General features: G+C 56.6%; 2 protein-coding genes across 3 annotated transcripts; both read right to left on the bottom strand.

Moving 5' to 3' along the window:
* Window positions 1-1631: 1631 nt before the first annotated feature.
* Window positions 1632-3843, bottom strand: HSD17B1 (hydroxysteroid 17-beta dehydrogenase 1). Of its 2 annotated transcripts, XM_045488941.1 has the most exons (6): window positions 3337-3843; window positions 3062-3229; window positions 2740-2919; window positions 2541-2634; window positions 1954-2131; window positions 1632-1865 (listed from the first exon to the last, which is right to left on the bottom strand). In XM_045488941.1, exons 1-6 carry the CDS (start codon window positions 3431-3433, stop codon window positions 1650-1652), a joined length of 933 nt encoding a protein of 310 aa, XP_045344897.1. In that variant the 5' UTR covers window positions 3434-3843; the 3' UTR covers window positions 1632-1649. The 2 variants fall into 2 exon arrangements, with proteins under 2 accessions (XP_045344897.1, XP_045344896.1); XM_045488940.1 differs by having other exon boundaries at window positions 2541-2919.
* Window positions 3844-3958: 115 nt separating this feature from the next.
* Window positions 3959-10648, bottom strand: NAGLU (N-acetyl-alpha-glucosaminidase). The gene is made up of 6 exons (XM_045488939.1): window positions 10202-10648; window positions 8718-8865; window positions 7857-8003; window positions 7584-7669; window positions 6349-6605; window positions 3959-5408 (listed from the first exon to the last, which is right to left on the bottom strand). Exons 1-6 carry the CDS (start codon window positions 10582-10584, stop codon window positions 4198-4200), a joined length of 2232 nt encoding a protein of 743 aa, XP_045344895.1. The 5' UTR covers window positions 10585-10648; the 3' UTR covers window positions 3959-4197.
* Between the last annotated feature and the right edge of the window lie 6767 nt (window positions 10649-17415).

Here is a 17415-nt window from a genome sequence, read left to right as displayed (position 1 = left end):
GTGTGATTCCTGATCTTGAGGTTGAGGGTTCGAGCCCCACGTTGGGTACAGAGATTACTTAAAAATAAAATCTTAGGGGCACCTGGGTGGCTCAGTTGGTTAAGTGTCTGACTCTCTATTTCGGCTCAGGTCGTGATCTCACGGTTCCTGAGATCAAGCCCCTATCTCCAAGTCGGGCTCTGTGCTGATAGCAAGGAGCCTGCTTGAGATTCTCTCTCTCTGCCCCCTCCCTTGCTCACAGGCTCGCTCGCTCTCTCTCAAAATAAACATTAAAAAAATTAAATTTAATTAAAAAAATAAAATCTTTAAAAACATTTGGAATGTAAATTCATGGAGGGGTCACACTTTACCTTTCTCATCATTGCGTCCCCACCCCAGGGTGCGACCTTGTGAGTGTATGCATACACACACACACACACACACACACACACTCACACTGGGGTGCAAAGGAACAGACTGGGGGACAAGAACTGGGCTCTGAGAGCAGGTCTCAGAGATTCATGCCATCTTGGCCCTCTCCCCTTCCGGTGGCCTTTCTGGATCCTGAAGGGACAGCAGAACCATATGGGCCAGCAGGGCAGGGAGACAGCAGGGATGAGCTGGCTGAGGCGCCCTGTCCCAGGAGTAGCCAGCAGTCCAACGCCCAGAGTGGATGGCTACCCGGAGGTAGTGGCAGGTCCAGATGCTGTACCTCCTTGCCCTCCCCCCAGGTTCCAAACAACCCCCCAGCAGTTTCCCCTCTATTCTGGCTTCCCAAGATCTCTGTAGCCATGGCCCTGCCCATTCCAAGTAGTCATTTCCCTCCCTCTCCCCCATCTCTTAGGCACCCCTACCCCTGTCCTCTACCCGCACCCTCCTCATCTAGTACCCTCCCTGTTCACCCCTTCTTCAGCACACTACTTCTCAGGAAGTTAGCAGGAAATTGACCCCACAACCCTGCAAGCCCTTTCTCTGGCTTCTGCCTCTGGCTTCAGGAAGGATAGCCCATTGGGCAGGCCAGCCTGCCCTGGAGCCTTAGCTGAACCTCCTGGTGAGTGGCAGCTTCTGGGCTGGTGGTGATCCCTCCAGCTGAGTTCTGTCTAGGGCAGGGGACACGGAGGAGGATGTGTGGAGCTGTAGCCTTATAACTCACTTGGCCTGTTTCTTCTCTACACATCGGGCTTCTGCATACGAACACATAATAGTAACACCACTAAGAGTAGCGGTAATAGCGGTGCCTGCTATTAAAACCTCCTTCCCAGCACTTCCAGGAATTATCTCAACCCTTCATACAACCCATGATATAGGTCTTATACCCATTTTACAGTTAAGAGAACAGACTCAGGATAAGGCCCTTGCCTGAAGTCTCCTGACTAGTGGGGGCCAAATCACAAAAGGACTCTCCTCCTTCCCAGGTCCGCCTCACTCTTGCTGCAGACACCCTGCGGGAATCCAGGACTCACTCTCGACCTTGCCCCTCGGTGGGCTAGCTCCTTCCTCTTTCTGGGCCTCGCTTTCCGCGTTGGTATAACCCGGGCTAGCCACGGTCTTTCCAGATCACCCACCCGCTGCACGCGCCGCCTGTCGCATACGTCCCCGCCCCCCCCCCCAGAACCGCGCGCCCCTGGGGTCGCAAAGGAGGGCGCGGCAGACAGCGGCGGGCCAAGCCTTTATTGCGGGGCGGCGGGAGGAGCGCCGAGCGCGGGGCCGCCCAGGTCGGCAGCGGACTCCTCGGCGGGTTCGTCGGCGAACACCGCGCGGTGCATGGCGGCGACGTAGCAGCGGCCACTGGGGTCGGTGAGACGCATGCGCACCAGGGGCAGGAAGCGCTCCGTGCTGAAGTAGCGCAGCGCGGGGCGCGGGGCGCGCAGCGCGGCGAGGAAGACCTGGGGCAGCGGGAGGAGGTGCTTCGCCGGGGCTGGCCGCCAACCCCCACGCGCCGTCCGTGCTCCCAGGGCCGCGCCCGGCGCCTACCTCGATCACCTCCTCCGGGTCCTGCGCCGCCTCGTGGAAGATCCGCTCCAAATGGCGCTGGTAGCGGGAGAAGAGGTCGCGGGTCTCGGCGTCCGCGCCGTCCAGCGCTCCGCCCGGGCCGCCCTCCAGCTTCTCCTGAAAGGCGGTGCGCACCGGGCCGCACTCGATGATGCTCACGCTGCGGGCATTGAGCGCCGGGTGGGCGGGGGCGCAATAAGCAGCCGGACTAGGCGGGCGGGGCGGGCGGGAAGGGGTATGCGCGTGGGCCTCGGGAGCGTTTGAAAAGCGGCTTACAGCGGGAAAGGCCCCCCGGAGTGTGAGGGAGCCGTGTGTCAGAATTCTAACCTGGCAGGCTCCCTTCAGCTGTGTGACCTTGGGCCAGTCACCTAACCTCTTTGGGCCTCCGTTTCCCAGCTGGGTGGCAGAAGTGAGATAACGAGTGCCAAGTGCCCAGTACTGCGCCTGGCACACAACAAATGTGAGCCGCAGTGGAGAGGGACCAGCGTGAGAGTGGCTCCAACAGGTCAGGGGCCTGGGGTTCCCAAAGTTAGGGTTCAGAGGGCTCTGGGGGTGGGGCGGTGACTCACTGGACCCCGAAGGGAGGCAGCAGAACCGCCAAACTCTCGCATAGACCTTCGATCGCAAACTTGCTGGCGCAGTAAACGGCGTTGAATGGCAGCCCTTCCAGGGGAGATGAAGCTTTTGGAGGCGCCCGGAGCCCACTGTAGCCCCTGGCACTGTCACCAGGCCCCACTCCTCCCGCTGGCCCTGCCCCATTCCACGCACCCATCAAGCCACCCATGCTCCCCGTCACCAATACGCGTCCCGAGCGGCGGCGCTTCATGTCCGGCAGGAAGGCCTGCAGTGTCCGCACCGTCCCTGCCACGTTCACGTCCAGCACAGACCCGACGGCGCCAGCCTCCTGCACCTCCAGCGGCCCGAGCAGGCCCCGGCCCGCATTACACACTGCGGGGAAGAGACGCCGAACCCCACCTGCCTCGCCTTCCTCAGACCCAGCCGGTCCCCTTGTGTTCCCGGGGCCTCAGGACATTTTGGTTTGGACATAGGGTAGGGAAGGCTCCTGCATACGTGCTGCAGGGAGGCTCACCCAGCACGTCCACGCGGCCCTCGGTCACCCGTGCCCGGGCAGCGGCCACGGAATCTGCGTCCCTCACATCCAGCTGCAACATCTCCAGGGAGCCAGGAGGGCACCCTCGGGACTGGGCCGCCTCCCGCAGCGGGCCCTGCGCCCTCAGGTCCCGCAGCGTGGCATACACTGGAGGTTCAGGGAGAAGACAAGGATCTGAATTCCCTGCTTACCCCTACCTGGGTCTCCTTGGGCTAGCGACTGCTCTTTTCTCTCTGTCGCAGCCCCTCATATACCTTTGAATCTCCGGGAGGGGTCGGATGCCAGACGCAGAGCCAGGTGCAGGCCGATGCCGGAGGAGCAGCCCGTGATGAGCACCACAGTGCGGTCCATGGGGAGAGGAGCTTGGAGGGGCGCCGGGAATGCAAGGCTTGGGTCTCTGAGCTCGAGAGCCCCTGCTCTGACCCGCCTAGGGCATGCCCACCCCTTGTTGTGTCTCCAGCATAATCTCAAGGCTGAGCCCTCCCGCCAGTCTGGGGCCTGCTCTCCCCACCCTTTATCTTGGTCAAAGCAGAGCTGAGGCCACTCCTGGGCATACCCCTTCTTCAGCTACTGGCCAGAGGGAGGGCAAAGTTTGCAAGCAGATGTGGGCTCGCCTGTGGGCACTGAGTGCCCTGGGCACCCTTCCCCTGTGTGTGCCTCTGTCCCATAGGGACAACGATAGGTTCCAAAGTTTGCTGCTGAGGGTGTGAAAGTATACATTTTGGGGAGGGTATTATCAGTTCCAAGGTCAGGTGTCAGTATTATGTACAGGGAGGCTGAGGCAAGGGGGCAGAGGGAAATGGCATCCACACCAGTGTCCATGCTGTAGCCGGGAGTCCTCCCAGCCATCTCGGTAGTGACGTTTGGACAGATAGGCCCAGGTGATTCACCAGTTTATTAAGTCGTATTAAAACAGTACTTTGATCCCAAATTTGGAGTGGGGGAGGAGAGCAGCTCACCTCCCTCTGCAGTTCCCAGGCTTGGTCCCCCAGCGGGCCTTGAGTTCCTCTGCCCAGGCCTGGGGCCCTCCTGTGATGCTTGTCTAGCTCCAGGCCCTGGGAACCTGCCCAGGCCCGGAATTTGGGAAGAACGCCGCCCAGGGGGTGGTTAATCGGTCACAAGGAGCCAGCCACCAACCGGGGGTAATATCTGAGGAAGAGCTTTTTGGCCAGGTCCACAGTGTCACCGTGGGGCTGGCTAGGATACCTTTGTGTGCTGAGGACAAAGGTCTGCTCCAGCTGGAAGGCATTCTGGTCAAACTGGTGCTGTTGGAAGGGAACGCCTCGGACCAGGCTCTCCACCAGCATCTCCATGAAGAGCCGCCAGCGCGGGGTATAGTAGTCAGCCACCAGCCCCGCCAGCTGCTTGTTCGCGTAGTCCAGGATATTGCCCTCGGGCCCCCACAGGGTCAGCTGGTAGCGGCTGTTCTGCTCATAGAAATGGGCCTCGGCCTCACTGACGGCCGCTGCCCGGGCCTGCTCCAGCCAACTGCCCAGCAGGAAGCGGCTGTCACTAGCCAGCACCTTGTCCAGCGAGGGCAGAAGCTCGTAGACCAGGATGCCCGCCGCCCTCAGCAGGGGAACCAGCTCCTTGTTCAGGTAGGCCGTCCTCGCCTCCCCATAGTACAAGCTGACCAGCTCCTGGGCCGCCTGGCGAGTGACGTCCAGCAGGTCGTAGCGGAAGGTGGGGCTAGTGACCAGGCTGGGAGTGGTTGTTAGCAGCAGCCGCCAGGCCTCAAACACATCTGATCGATTGTACCAGACAGTGGTAGTCATCTTCAGGGACGGCCTCCTGACCAGGGGGCTGCGATTGTGCCCACTGCAGGCCTCACCAGAGCAGTTGTAGACGCTCCTGAGAAGTAGCCTCCAGGCGGCCTCCGTATTTCCGTGGGAGACCCCATAGCGACGGGCCGCAAAACCAGTCACCCAGGCCTCCAAATCTGCCACTGGGTCCTTCCGCCAGCCCAGCTCCGCCATCAGGGCATAGACCACTTCGTTCTGGCCAATACCCTCCGGGGCCATGCCTGTACCTACCATGGTGGAATTGGGGAAGAGGCGGGCAGCGGCAGGACCTCGGTTCACGGCCTCCAGGGCCCCGAACAGACCGTGGTTGCCCCCAAAGTTATGCAGCATGCACCAAATAAAGGGCTGGCCCTGGAAGGAGGCTGTACGGATGTACACAGGCTGGCTCTCAGCAAACAGGTCCAGAACCAAGAGGCGGCCACGGGGTACGGCCCCCAGCACAGCGCTCACCTGGGCAGGCCCCCAGAACTGGGGCTGGTGCTGGAAAAGCCAACCTTGGAGCAGCCACACGGCATCAGGGTCCACTGTGGTTGGGGCAGGGGTGGAGAGACAAAGAAGAGGGCTGATGAGAGGAGATGGGGCAGGGGAACATTCACCCCATTCTACAGATGAGGAAACAGGTCCAGAGAAGTTGAATGACTCTATCATGGGACACTCCTTCCGGTCACCCCCAGCCCACGGGGCACAGCATCCCACACAGCCTTCCCATCTAGAAGCTCCTCCTCCCAGCTAGAAGCTCCAGGCCAGTGTTGTCCAGCTTTATGAAGCATCAGAATTACCCAGAAGGCTGGCTAAAACGGATTCCTGGGCCCAAGCGCAAGTCATTCTGATTCAGGAGAATCTGCAGACCTGACAGGCTCTGAGGTGATGCTGATGCCGCCAGTCCTGGATCACGCTTGGAGCAGGTGCTCACTCTCAAGGAAGCCGGAGCCAAGGGGTTCCCTTCCTGGCTAACACACAGCCCACCCACCCCTACCCCCCGGCCATTCCCGACCTGGCCCCTCTCTGCCCCACCCCTGCAAGTGGCAGGAAGGAGCACTGGGTTCACATCTGTGCCCCAGGAGGAGCATGCACCGGCTTGGAACACATCCCCTAACCTCTGGCCCGTGTTACCTACCTCAGCTCGGAGGCAGAGGCCAAACAGAACGTTTTCAATGGCCAGCACTTAGTGACTTTACTCTGGGCCAGGCATCATTCTACTTACGAGGGAGCCTCATTTTACAGACGAGGCAACTGAGGCACTGACAGGGAGAAAGTGGCAGTGCCAGGGCTGGAGCAGGCTGTCTGGCTCCAGAGCTCACCTCTCCACCACAGTGTGATTAAATGAGATGGTGTGTGTGTGCACAAGTACTTGGTAGACCATCAGGTGATGTGAGTCAGTGTGACGGTGTTGCTCCCAGTCTCTTTTCCCACCCCACCAAGCTGTGCCACGCCTCCCCTTCCCACCTCCCCCTGGCACCGAACCTGTGACCATGGCCTGGTAGACAGAGGCTGTGGCTGAGGCAAGGTAGGAGGGCTCCGAGGAGGGGGGCTGCATCTCGTTGAAAGTGTCGGCCCCATAGATGTGGTCCGTGCCAAACTCTTTGGTCAGTTCCCGCAGGAAGAGGCTCCCAATAATAGGGAATAGAGGATCTTCCGGAGCCAGGAGGAAGGAGCAGGAGTAGGAGCAGTTGAAGTGTCCCCAGCTGCCCAGCTGGGTGACATTGACCTGAGGGAACACCCTAGTGGCGGGGGGCAATCCAGACATTTACCGGAGGCTGATGTGGGTATCCGCGGCCAGCTCACTAGCTTCTCTGCAGTTCCTGGAACCCATCCCAGTTTCTCCTGCCTCTGTGCCTTTGCACATGCTGTGCCTTGTGGCTGGAGTCCTTTCCTCCTCCCTCCCTGCTTATCTAGCTGGTTATTCCTTTGAGTTTCACCTCATCTGGAAAAGCTTCTGCTGTCTCTCCCCCTCCCACGGGCTGAAACAAGCAACATTCAGCTTTTCAAGATCTGGCCCAGTGCTGAGCCCTGGCTTCCCCGCAGAGGCGGCCCAGACAGAGAAGTGGGCCCATGTGTATTCCCGCCCTTATCCCTGCCCTGTCTCCCCCTGTCAACCTGTCACCCAGCAGGGGCAGAGCGCAGCGCGCGCCTTTGTCGCTGCATCCCCAGGACCCGGCACTGAGCCTTGTCTGACAAATGTCTTCTGACTGTATGAATGAGGATCTGGCCACCCAGGCGGGAGGTGAAGGGGTGGCCAGTAAGGCCAGCAGCATGCACTAAGCCCTGTGACAGTCGTGGGAACCAGGTTGTCATGGGCATGGAGGAGGTGGTAACCAATGCTGGGGGTCTCAGCAAAGCTACCTGAAGGAGGGGAGGTCTCAGCTGGACCTTGAGGAATTTTCCGGTCACAGCAGGGGAAGAGTCAGTAGCACAGAGAAGCAGAAAGGACAGAGAAGACTGGCGCACCCCAAGTGTCACTAAATAAGAGGGGCCACTTGCGAAGACTGTGCCGAGCCACATATACTTTACAAGTAAGGAAACGGAGGCACAGAGCAGTCATGTAATCTGAGTCCAAGTTCATGTTGCTAGTCGGTAGCAGAGCCAGGAATCATGCCCACGCCTACATCCAGAACTTCAGTTTTTATTTTAATTACGTCTTGCAGGGAAGAAGAAATTTCCTCTCTGAGCCGAGCAGGGGGTGGGGGGAGGAACCTTACCTGGTGATAGCCTTGGGGACATGTCCTGCAAATGCAGGTAACACTGGGGTCATGCCGAAGGAGCGCATCCGGTCCAGGATCCGATGCTGGGGACAATGGAGGGGGAGCTGGTAGGCATGGCCCTGAGGGCGTAGGTCCTCACTCCCCCGGGGCACACAGAGTTCCCCTCAAGGCCCAGTTAAGAGCCCTGAGGCTGGCCAAATACCACCCTCCTTGGCCCATGACTCTCTAGCACTTTCCAATTCTGCCCCCTTTCGTTCTCCGTCCTTTTACCTGTAGGTAAAGCTGTTTGAGGTGCCAGGAGCGAGGCAGGGGGCCACCCCAGGTGTGCAGGTTGCCCATGCGCCCCCAGGCCAGGAAGGCAGGGCCGGTGAAGTACTCATCGATCTCTGACTGGGTCAGGCCCAAGGCCAGGTACACCTGAGGAGGAGGGCGATCGCCACACATGAGTACACATAGATACATTCGTCTCCATTCATTGATTCATTCATTTCACAAACATTCATCTCTTCTCTGTGCTGAGCCCTGGAGTTACTAAGACAAAATGTGACCCTTGGCAGGAGCCCAGAGTCCAAGAGAAACAGACCTGTGAACAGGTGAGTTTACTAATCTGTCAGCCTTGTCGCCAGGGTGAGGTGAGGCACAAAGGGGCTCTCCCCAAAATGGGGAAGGGGCCTTAGAAGGCCTCATGGAACGAGGCTGGCTAGAGTGATGGGTGAGGCCAGCTCCACAGGGGCCGAAACGGGGCCCAGGGCAGCCAGAGCCCTCAGGGCCCAGGCCCAGAAGCGCCCAGGCTGGGGACAGCCCGAAGGGGACAGGAGCTCCTGAGTGTGACAGCAGCAGGTCTCCGCCAGATTTGCACCTCAGAAAGGACGTGGCTGGAACTCAGGAGCCAGGAGTCCTGTTCAGAGGCTCTTGTGGGGAAGAGGGTCATTCATTCTTGCGTGACTGGGGCCACAAATAAGGATAAAGAGCGCTCCTCTGTGTTTTGGCTCAGAATAGAAGCCTGTTTCCAGAGGGCTGGGGCCACCGTGCACGCCACAGACACTTCTGAAGCCTTTAGTCTGGGTACCAGACGCTGTGCTGTGGGGGAGGCAGGGACACAGGGGGAAGGAGGATGTGGTGGGCACGCACCCGCTGCCAGATGGCCTCCTGGCCGCTCCAGGCCAGTGCCAGGTTGATGCCATTCAGTGCCATCCAGTCCAGCTCCTTCTCCCAGCGGGCCCAGTCCCACCACACGAAGGAGTAGCTGTGCGTGCACACATTCTGGTAATAGCGGTACCTGCGGGCAGGGGCATGAGCCGCGGCATGTCCCTGGGGGCAGTGGGGATGTCCCCCACCCCCCCCACCCCAGATCTAGCCCAGAGGGGAGGGGTCCCAAATGTAACCCCTCTCCTGCTTCACTCCAGGACCCACCCCAGGTGGAGTTGAGACTCAGTACTGAGGCAGGAGGGAAGGGAGACTCAGGTGACAAGGTGACCAAAGTAAAGCCATTTTGGTTCTAGGCTGACCCTTAATCTAAAAGTCAGCAGGTCATAAAAAGAGTCACAAAACCCCACTCCCTCGGGCAGTAAAAGCCACAAAGGCTGGACATTCTTAAAACTGCTCCTTATGGGTAAATCCACAACCCAATCACAACCCTGAAACAATGGAAAAGCTAACCAGCCAATGTAAAGGTTAAAGCCAAAGTGAAAAGCCTCTCCCTATATGGATAGCTAATTTAAAAAAAACTTATAAATCCCTTCGTTAGAAGCAAAGGGGTGTGTGTCGTCCCCCTCCTCTGGGAGGAGAGATCCCTACTTTGTGAAGTAGCACCTTTCTTACTTCTAGACTTCCTAAGTCTTTGTCCCTTTCTCTAAACGGCTCGCTCTTGAATCTTCCTCCCCAAAAGCCAAGAACTTTCTTGGCGAGGGTCCTGAGACCCTCCCATTTGGGGCCTCGGACTGTGGGCATCAGTACGGGAGCTTCCTACGTGCCCCCGACCTGTAGCCAGACAGGTATCTGGGAGAGCACAGCTGACCCTTCTAGAGCCCCCTTCTGCACCGTGTTTAAGTGCTCTATGGCAACACCGGTCCCTATCCTGGAATGGGGGGGGGCGGGTCTCTCTCCCCACAGTCTAAAGGGGAGACAGATGAGTGAACACACGACCTCCCTGCGGTGGGACAAGCTCCAGAACGGAGGCTGCGAGGGGGTGGATACCATTCCTCTGTGGTGCATCTTCCAACAGAAGGTGAGGAGGGAAATGACTAGCGTTTTTTGGTCACTAATTCTGCACCACAAATTCTACCCCCGTCACCGTGCAAATCCTCACAACCAACACTGCGCGGTAGAGGTCATTACTTCCACTTTTCAGATGAGCCAGCCGAGGCTCTGAGAGGCTAAGTGACTTGCTCAAGGACACACACGGCTTTGAGAGGCAGAGCCTCTGGGATCTGAAGCCAGAGCTGTGCCACCCTAAGGCCGGCGCTACGTTCAGTCTCGGTCGCTGCGGTAGCGACCAGGAGAGCGCGGGGTGGGGCGGGGACTCAGCGAGGGGCGGCGCCCCGGGACGGGAGGCAGGTGCCGGCAACCGCGGGGGGGGGGGGGCGTGGAGCCCGGCGGGCGGGCGGGCCCCGTACCTGTTGGGCGTGGCCTCGGTCAGCTCCTCGGGCACGGCGGGCAGCGGCTCGGGCAAGCGCAGCTGAGAGCCCGACCAGGCCACGTGGCAGCCGCAGAAGTCGCGCAGGTAGCGGTGCAGCCCCGCGGCAGCGGCCACGCCGGTGGAGCCGACCACCCGCACTCGCGCCCCGGCGCCGCCGCCGCTCAGGCGGTAGGTGTCCAGGCCGGACTCGGCCGCCAGGGCGCGCTCCACCGACACCGAGAAGGCGGCCGCCCGCCCGGGCCCCAGCAGCCGGGCCAGCAGCGCCCGCACGGCCGCCGCCTCCCGGGCCTCGTCCCCGGCCGAGCCCCCCGCGGCGGCCAGGAGCAGGAAGCCCAGGACCCCAGCCACAGCGGCCCCCATGGTCTGGCGGTTTCAGGCTGGCTGCGGCCCCACCGGGCATCCATTGGGACTCAAGGCTAGGGGCGGGACGACCCGCCGTCCAATCAGCTGCGGGCCTCAGGCCACGTGGCACAAAAGTTAGTGCACCAGGAAGCTCGGGAGAGACCGCGCTTCCGGGTCCCGGACCAGCTCCGGGAGGGTGTCTTCTGACCGACTGCACGTGGTGCGGGAGCGCATGATCCCACTGTCATCAAAAGCCCGGGATGTGATCCGCTGCCCTTCACGAGCGCCAAGACGCCGTTGTATCTGAAGGGCTTTCGCATGCAATTCACTGTCCTTCCGTCCAGGCAACTGTCCACAACAGATATTTTTATGTGTGGTTTTATTTTGTAGCAGGCATTGCCACCCTTCTCTGGGGGAGACCTAGAAACCAAACACTCACATAAATAAAGACCTCAATGTGAGGAAATACAAAGGTACCCGACCTAACGCTTCCACACTTGATCTTAGCCAAAAGGCTGAGAAGCGATTAAGCCTAAAGCTTCTAAAAGGAAGTGACATTTAATATGAATTAAATTGGAAATGACTAGGAAAAGAGAAGAGAGAATTCTGGGCAGAGAACATGTAAATAGGAAGACTGTGGAAGGGTAAAGAAAGCTGGGCAGATTTGAGGAACTAACTAAAAATTTCGGAAGTTGGAGGAGAAGTGGGTCATGTGAGCCTGGTCTGGCTGTGGTGGGGCAGGGTCTGGTGGGTGAGTTAGGGGCTCTCCATTTGATCCTTAAAGGGTAGCCGCAGCAGGACAGGTCAGGGGTTACCTTCATTTTACATATTGGGAAACTGAAGCCAGAGAAAGGATGTGACTCGGACAAGCTCAGTAACCGGTAGGAGAGCATGTCCAGGACTAGAACCCAGACCTCCTAACTCCCAGGCTGGCGTTCTTGCCACTGTTCCCAAATGACGCAACTTTTCAGGCTGCCTGCCTGGGCAGGATGGGGTTAGGCGGGGCTATGTGGTGGCAGGTAGAGATGGGGCCTTTAGGAGGACCACACTTTCTGAGAGGATTCTGGGTCCTTTTGGAGGCAGATGTAAGTTTTTCCAGATTGTCAGGCGGGAGTGAAGCTGCTTAGAGAAAGGGGAGGGGTCAGAGGAGAGTTGCCAGCCCAGAGACAGAATCCAGAGTCTGGACCAGAAGAGAACATGGGAGTCCACTGAGCTTGCCCTTTTCCTCTGCCACCTGCCTGGGCACAGGCACAAGCTGCAGTCCCCCTGCCTTGTTCCCAGCTCAGCCAGCAGCCTCTGCAGGAGGTGCAGCCCTGCTCCCAGTCACTTCCTGGTGTCAGGAGGTTCTCACCCTATCCCAGGGAGCAGCTCCAACACCAGCCCAGAGAGATGTGCCCTCATGGGGCCCTAGCCTATAGCCCCCCAGGCCCCTCTCCACTACCCTCCAGAAACCCCCCCCCCCATTCTCCCTACAAACATTCCTTGCTCTGGATAAGACTTGTCAGACTCTCCTCCAGCATTTCTAGATCTTAGGGAACACAAGCGTTGGGGGAGCTGGGCTGCAGATCGTCAGGATTCAGCGTGCCTCTCTGTGGGGTCTGGGTCCACCTCTCTGTGGGGTCTGGCAGGGGTTGCTGGCAATGGCCAAAGATGAGGGACACCGTCCACATTCAAAGCCTGAGCTCATGGGTGCTGGGCAGGAGCCTCACTGATCACAGTGGACATGTCACACTGTCTCTTTGCTCATCTTTCCCACCAGGCTGGGAACTCTTTGAGGACAGTAGGGGGCTGGATGACGAAACTACGCTACATCGACTGGATGAAATATCAAGCATTTGCTTGGAAAAAAAAAAAAAGGATGAGGAAAATGTGTGGTGTTGATTCAGGATGTTCTGCAAACTATACATATATAGTTCTATATATAGTTTAATTACAGTGGGTATAGCAAACTCCCATTTGTGTTTTATTTTATTGTTATTTTTTAAACTTTTTTTCAATGTCTATTTTTGAGAAAGAGATCGCAAGCGAGGGAGGGGCGGGGGGGGGGACAGAGGATCTGAAACGGGCTCTGTGCTGACAGCAGAGAGCCCAATGTGGGGGCTCTAACCCATGAACTGCAAGATCATGATCTGAGCCGAAGTTGGACACTTAACTGACTGAGCCACCCAGGTGCCCCGTCAACATTTATTTTTGTTTTGTTTAAAAAAAAATTCTTTTTACGTTATTTTTGAGAGAGAGAGAGAGAGCAAGTTGGGGAGGGGCAGAGAGAGATGGAGACACAGAATCCAAAGCAGGATCCAGGGTCTGAGCTGTCAGCTCAGAGCCTAACACCGGGCTTGAACCCAGGAACTGTCAGGTTATGACCTGAGCCAAAGTCGGATGCTTAACCGACTGAGCTACCCAGGCACCCTGACTTTTTTTTAATGTTTATTTATTTATTTTGAGAGAGAGAGAAAGTGTGCAAGTGTGAGCGGGGAAGGGGCAGAGGGAGGAGAGAGAGAGAATCCCAAGCAGGCTCCACATGGCCAGTGCAGAGCCCCACATGGGGCTCGATCCCACAGTGAGACCCCAACCCAAACCAAGAGTCTGATGCTAAACTGACCGAGCCACCCAGGCACCCCTATTTTTTTCCAACTTTTAGAATCTGAAGGGCAGCTTGATGGCTCAGTTGGTTAAGCATCTGACTTTGGCTCAGGTCAGGATCTCATGGTTTGTGGGTTCGAGCCCCGCATTGGGCTCTGTGCTGACAGCTCAGAGCCTGGAGCCTGCTTAGGATTCCGTGTCTCCCTCTCTCTTTCTGCCCAACCGTGCTCACAATCTCTGTCTCTCAAAAACAGATATTAAAACAAACAAACAAACCCGACTGTTTATTTTCTGTCAGCCTTATTTCTTTTTGTTTGCCTTTGTGGAACAGTAGCTCAAGACCACTCCGTGGGTTGTTCCTATCCATTCAGTGGCCTGAGCAGTGGGAGCCGCAGACCAGTCTTCGGTGGTGGCTGGGCGCCCCAGTCTTCGGCAGGGAATTGCTGAGTGGGCCCAGAGCGCACCAGCACGCCTGCAGACTAGTCTGCGACTTCCGGTGGAGTAGCCGTGAACTCAGGAGCTGGAGCCGTCCGTTTACCCCGAAAGTCCTCCTTGGTCACAGCCTTTTCAGCAGCGGCCTGCGCTTGCTTTTCCATGTCTTCACGATCTCTGTAGAAGTAGAGACCAAGCATGACGTGGCTCTGGGGAGGCTTCCCGGATCTGGATGGAGAAGGTTCCAGAGCGAAGCGGCCAGCAACAGGGGTGGCCCCTGCAGCACACTTCAGCACGGCTCGCTGGTCAGGACTACTGAACGATGTGACACTGACACCAGCTGGGTTTTCAATGGCAACAACGGCATGAGCTGCCAGTGGAAGTTTCTCTCCCAGGTTCTCTTCGGATTTATGATGGAGATACCATTCATCCCCTTTCCTTTTGTAGATGTACCGGAAGTCAGGGCGGGTGCCACCTAAGCGGGCTCCTGTTGCAAGAGATTTGAGGACATCCTCCTCCTTCATTTGCGGGACATAAAGGGCTCTGGACATTGTGAAATTTCCCTTTAAGTTACGACAGGAGCGCAAAACAATGCCCGTAGGGACCCCTCCCTGGGTGTCCCGGAAAGCTCCCATTTGTGCTTTAAAAAAACGAAAGGGGCGCCTGGGTGGCTCAGTCGGTTAAGCATTCAACTCTTGATCTCGGCTCAAGTCACGATCTCACGGTTTGTGGGTTCGAGCCCTGTATCGGGCTCTGCACTGACAGTGCGGAACTTGCTTGGGATTCTCCCTCTCTGCCCCTCCCCGCACTTGTACTCCCTCTCTCAAAATAAAATTTTAATAGGTCATGTAAACGGTGGTTGCTGTGGGTGGGGCACTGGGACTCTCAGGGCGGGAGGAGGACTTTTGTAACAGGGCTTTTTGTACTGTCTGATCATTTTACCATGACACATTTTATTTTTCAATTACTGTGCGTGGAACAAGTGAGCTGGGCACTCCGCTCTCCATCTGTCTCCTCTTTTGTTCTTAGCCAGCCTGACCTTCTGCCTATGCACCCCAGAATACCTCCAGGGTCACTTATCCCTTTCTGCCTAGCTGTCACAGCCCGCAGGATCCCACCTACCTTCCGAGTGAGGAGGAATGGGTCCTTCCTTATCTCGCCACCAGGGGACAGCCCACACCCAGGACATGCCTGGGGAGCTGGGAGAGCAGGCAAGTCATTGAGAATCTGAGTGGAGCTCCGATGTCCCTTCCACACAGGGTTCCTGGGGGCAGAAAGAGGCGCAGTCCCAGTGAAGGACAGGACGGGGAGTAGGATCCTGAAAATGGCGATGGCATTGTCCCCTGGCGCTATAACACCAAGCTGGCCCATAGCCACTCTCTCCCACACTTGTTCCATGACCTCAAGATGAGGAGAATTCCCTGAACAAAGCACAGGTTCACTCAGCAGAGGTCTGGGGTCCAGGGATTCCACAAGAAGGGGAGCAGCATACAGGGCATGTCCCTTAAAAACAGAAGCAATGGATCCATCCTGCTTCCCACCAGTACCTGAGGGCTCCTGGGATTTCCCACACCCTCCATGGCCCAGGTCCTGGTCAGTCCATCTTTAGCTGGCTGGGCTGGAGGCGGCGCAAGACCAGGAGACCCCAGCAGTTCCGCTCAGCCAATGACCTGCCAGCTCAGGTCTTTTCCGCCTGGGCGAGGGACGAATTTCTCCCTGGGGAAGCCCTAGTTCTCCCGCCCCCTGCCCCATTTTATTGATATATACCAGAAAGTTTACTAATTTAAAGCGTGCAACTCAATGAGTTTTTTTTTTTTTTTTTAAAGCAACTTCACAGTTGTGCAACCATCGCCATTATCTAATTTTACATTGTTATCATTCCCCACAAGAAAACCTGCACCCCTTAGCTGTCACTCCCATTTTGATCCTGCCCCAGCCCCATCCAGAGCCAGTCCTAGGCCAGCCCATCCACTGTCTGGTCTCTACAGACTTTCCCATTCTGGACATTTCACACAAACGAAATCACCCAATATGTGGTCTTGTGTCTGGCTTCTCAGCATAACGTTCTTGAGGTTCATCCGTGCTGCAGCCCGTGTCAGTTCTCCGTTCCTTTCACTGTGGAAGAGCACCTTTTGTATGGACGCACCACTTTCTGTTCGTCCATTCACCAGCTGACGGACATCTGGGTTGTTTCCATCTTGGAGGAATGAACGGTGCCACGATGCACACTTGTGCCCGAGTTTGAGCACATTCTTTTTTTTCCATTTTTCTTGGCTGGAGATGTAGAAACCGAGTTGGTGGGTCGTAGGTTAATTCTATGTTTAACATTTTGAGGAACCGCCAGACCGCTTTCTGAAGGAGCTGCACCATTTGCACTTGTAACTGTCCCTTCCTTACTACCGCCTTTCCTGGCAGGTTTGATGTGGCAGATCCCCTTGTGGTTGACCCGTGGTTCCCTAATGATGCCGAGTGTCATTCCCCGGGCTCATTGCTTACTCGTGTTTTTCTTCCTAGAAATGCCTTTTCGAATCCTTTCATTTTTTAAATTAAGGAGTATTTTTTTACCTTTTATTTTTTAAGATTTTATTTTAAATTTATGTTGAGAGATAAAGAGTGCAAGTGGGGGAGGCGCAGAGAGAGAGGGGGAATCCCAAGCAGGCTCCTTGCTGTCAGCGCAGAGCCTGATGTGCAAACTCTTGAATCTGCGAGATCATGACCTGAGCCAAAATCACCCAAATCAAGAGTCAGATGCTTAACTAAGCCACCAGGCGCCCCTAAGATTTTATTTTTAAGTAATCTCTACACCCAACGTGGGGCTGGAACTCATGACTCCGAGATCAAGAGTCGCATGCTCTTCCCACTGAGTCAGCCAGGGGCCCCTAATTTTTTTTTTAAACCTTTTAAATGAAGGCATTTGCCTTTTTGACTGAATTGTAATTCTAGATACACATCCTTTATTAGATAGGACTTACAGTTTCTCCCAGCATGAGGGTTGTCGGGGTTCTGTCCCTTAAAGCACAAAAGCTTGTCAGACCAAAGCCCATATCTTCTTTTTATCTGTTTGCTTTCGGGGTCTACTAAAAATCATCGCCTAACTTATGGTCATGAAGACATTTTCCTTTAATCTCCCCTAGGAATTTTAGTTTTAACCCTTACATTTAGGTCTATGACCCACTTTGAGTTAACCTACATACATAGTGCGAGGGCTCCAGGCCAAAGTTGTTCTTTTGCACGTGGATACCCAGTTGTACAAACACTTGTTGCAGACCGTTCTTTCCACACTGTATTGTCTTGGCCCCTGTGTGGAAAATTGATCGGCCATAAACAGGGCTTATTTCTGGACTCTGAATTCAATTCTATGCCATTGATTCCAAATATCTATTCTTAGTAAGCCTCCCTTTTGAGTCAGTAACAGAGCAGAGGCTAAAAAACTCATCCTGGACTGTTCACGCAAGGAGCCAGCGGGAGGTGATGCACCCAAGAGCCTACTCTGGGGCAGTGGCCTTTCGGGGAAGAGAGGGTTCGAAGATGGGGGTGGGGGAGATAAGGAACACGAAAGGGTGTTCCTGCCCCTGCTCACCCCTCCTGGGGCAGCAGTTGTCGGCCCGCTGTCCACGTTCCCGTGCAGCCCTGTCCTGGAGGCCCCAGGAGGCATGGAGAGGGAGGGCGAGCGAGAATGTGGGTGCCTTACATCGCAGTTAGGAGGGAGCCAGCACCCTCCCAGCCCACCCCGCCTGCTGGCTCTTCAGCTGCCTGCCTGCCTGCCTCTGCACCTCACATTCGCCCGCTGCCTGGAGGAACACGACACTGAGCTTCCACTCACACCAAGGCCAA

This window comes from Leopardus geoffroyi, chromosome E1 (genome assembly GCF_018350155.1).
Source record: "Leopardus geoffroyi isolate Oge1 chromosome E1, O.geoffroyi_Oge1_pat1.0, whole genome shotgun sequence".
Lineage (NCBI taxonomy): Eukaryota > Metazoa > Chordata > Mammalia > Carnivora > Felidae > Leopardus > Leopardus geoffroyi.
Note: the sequence above shows the minus strand (reverse complement) of the source record. Positions and strands in the feature narration are given on the sequence as shown.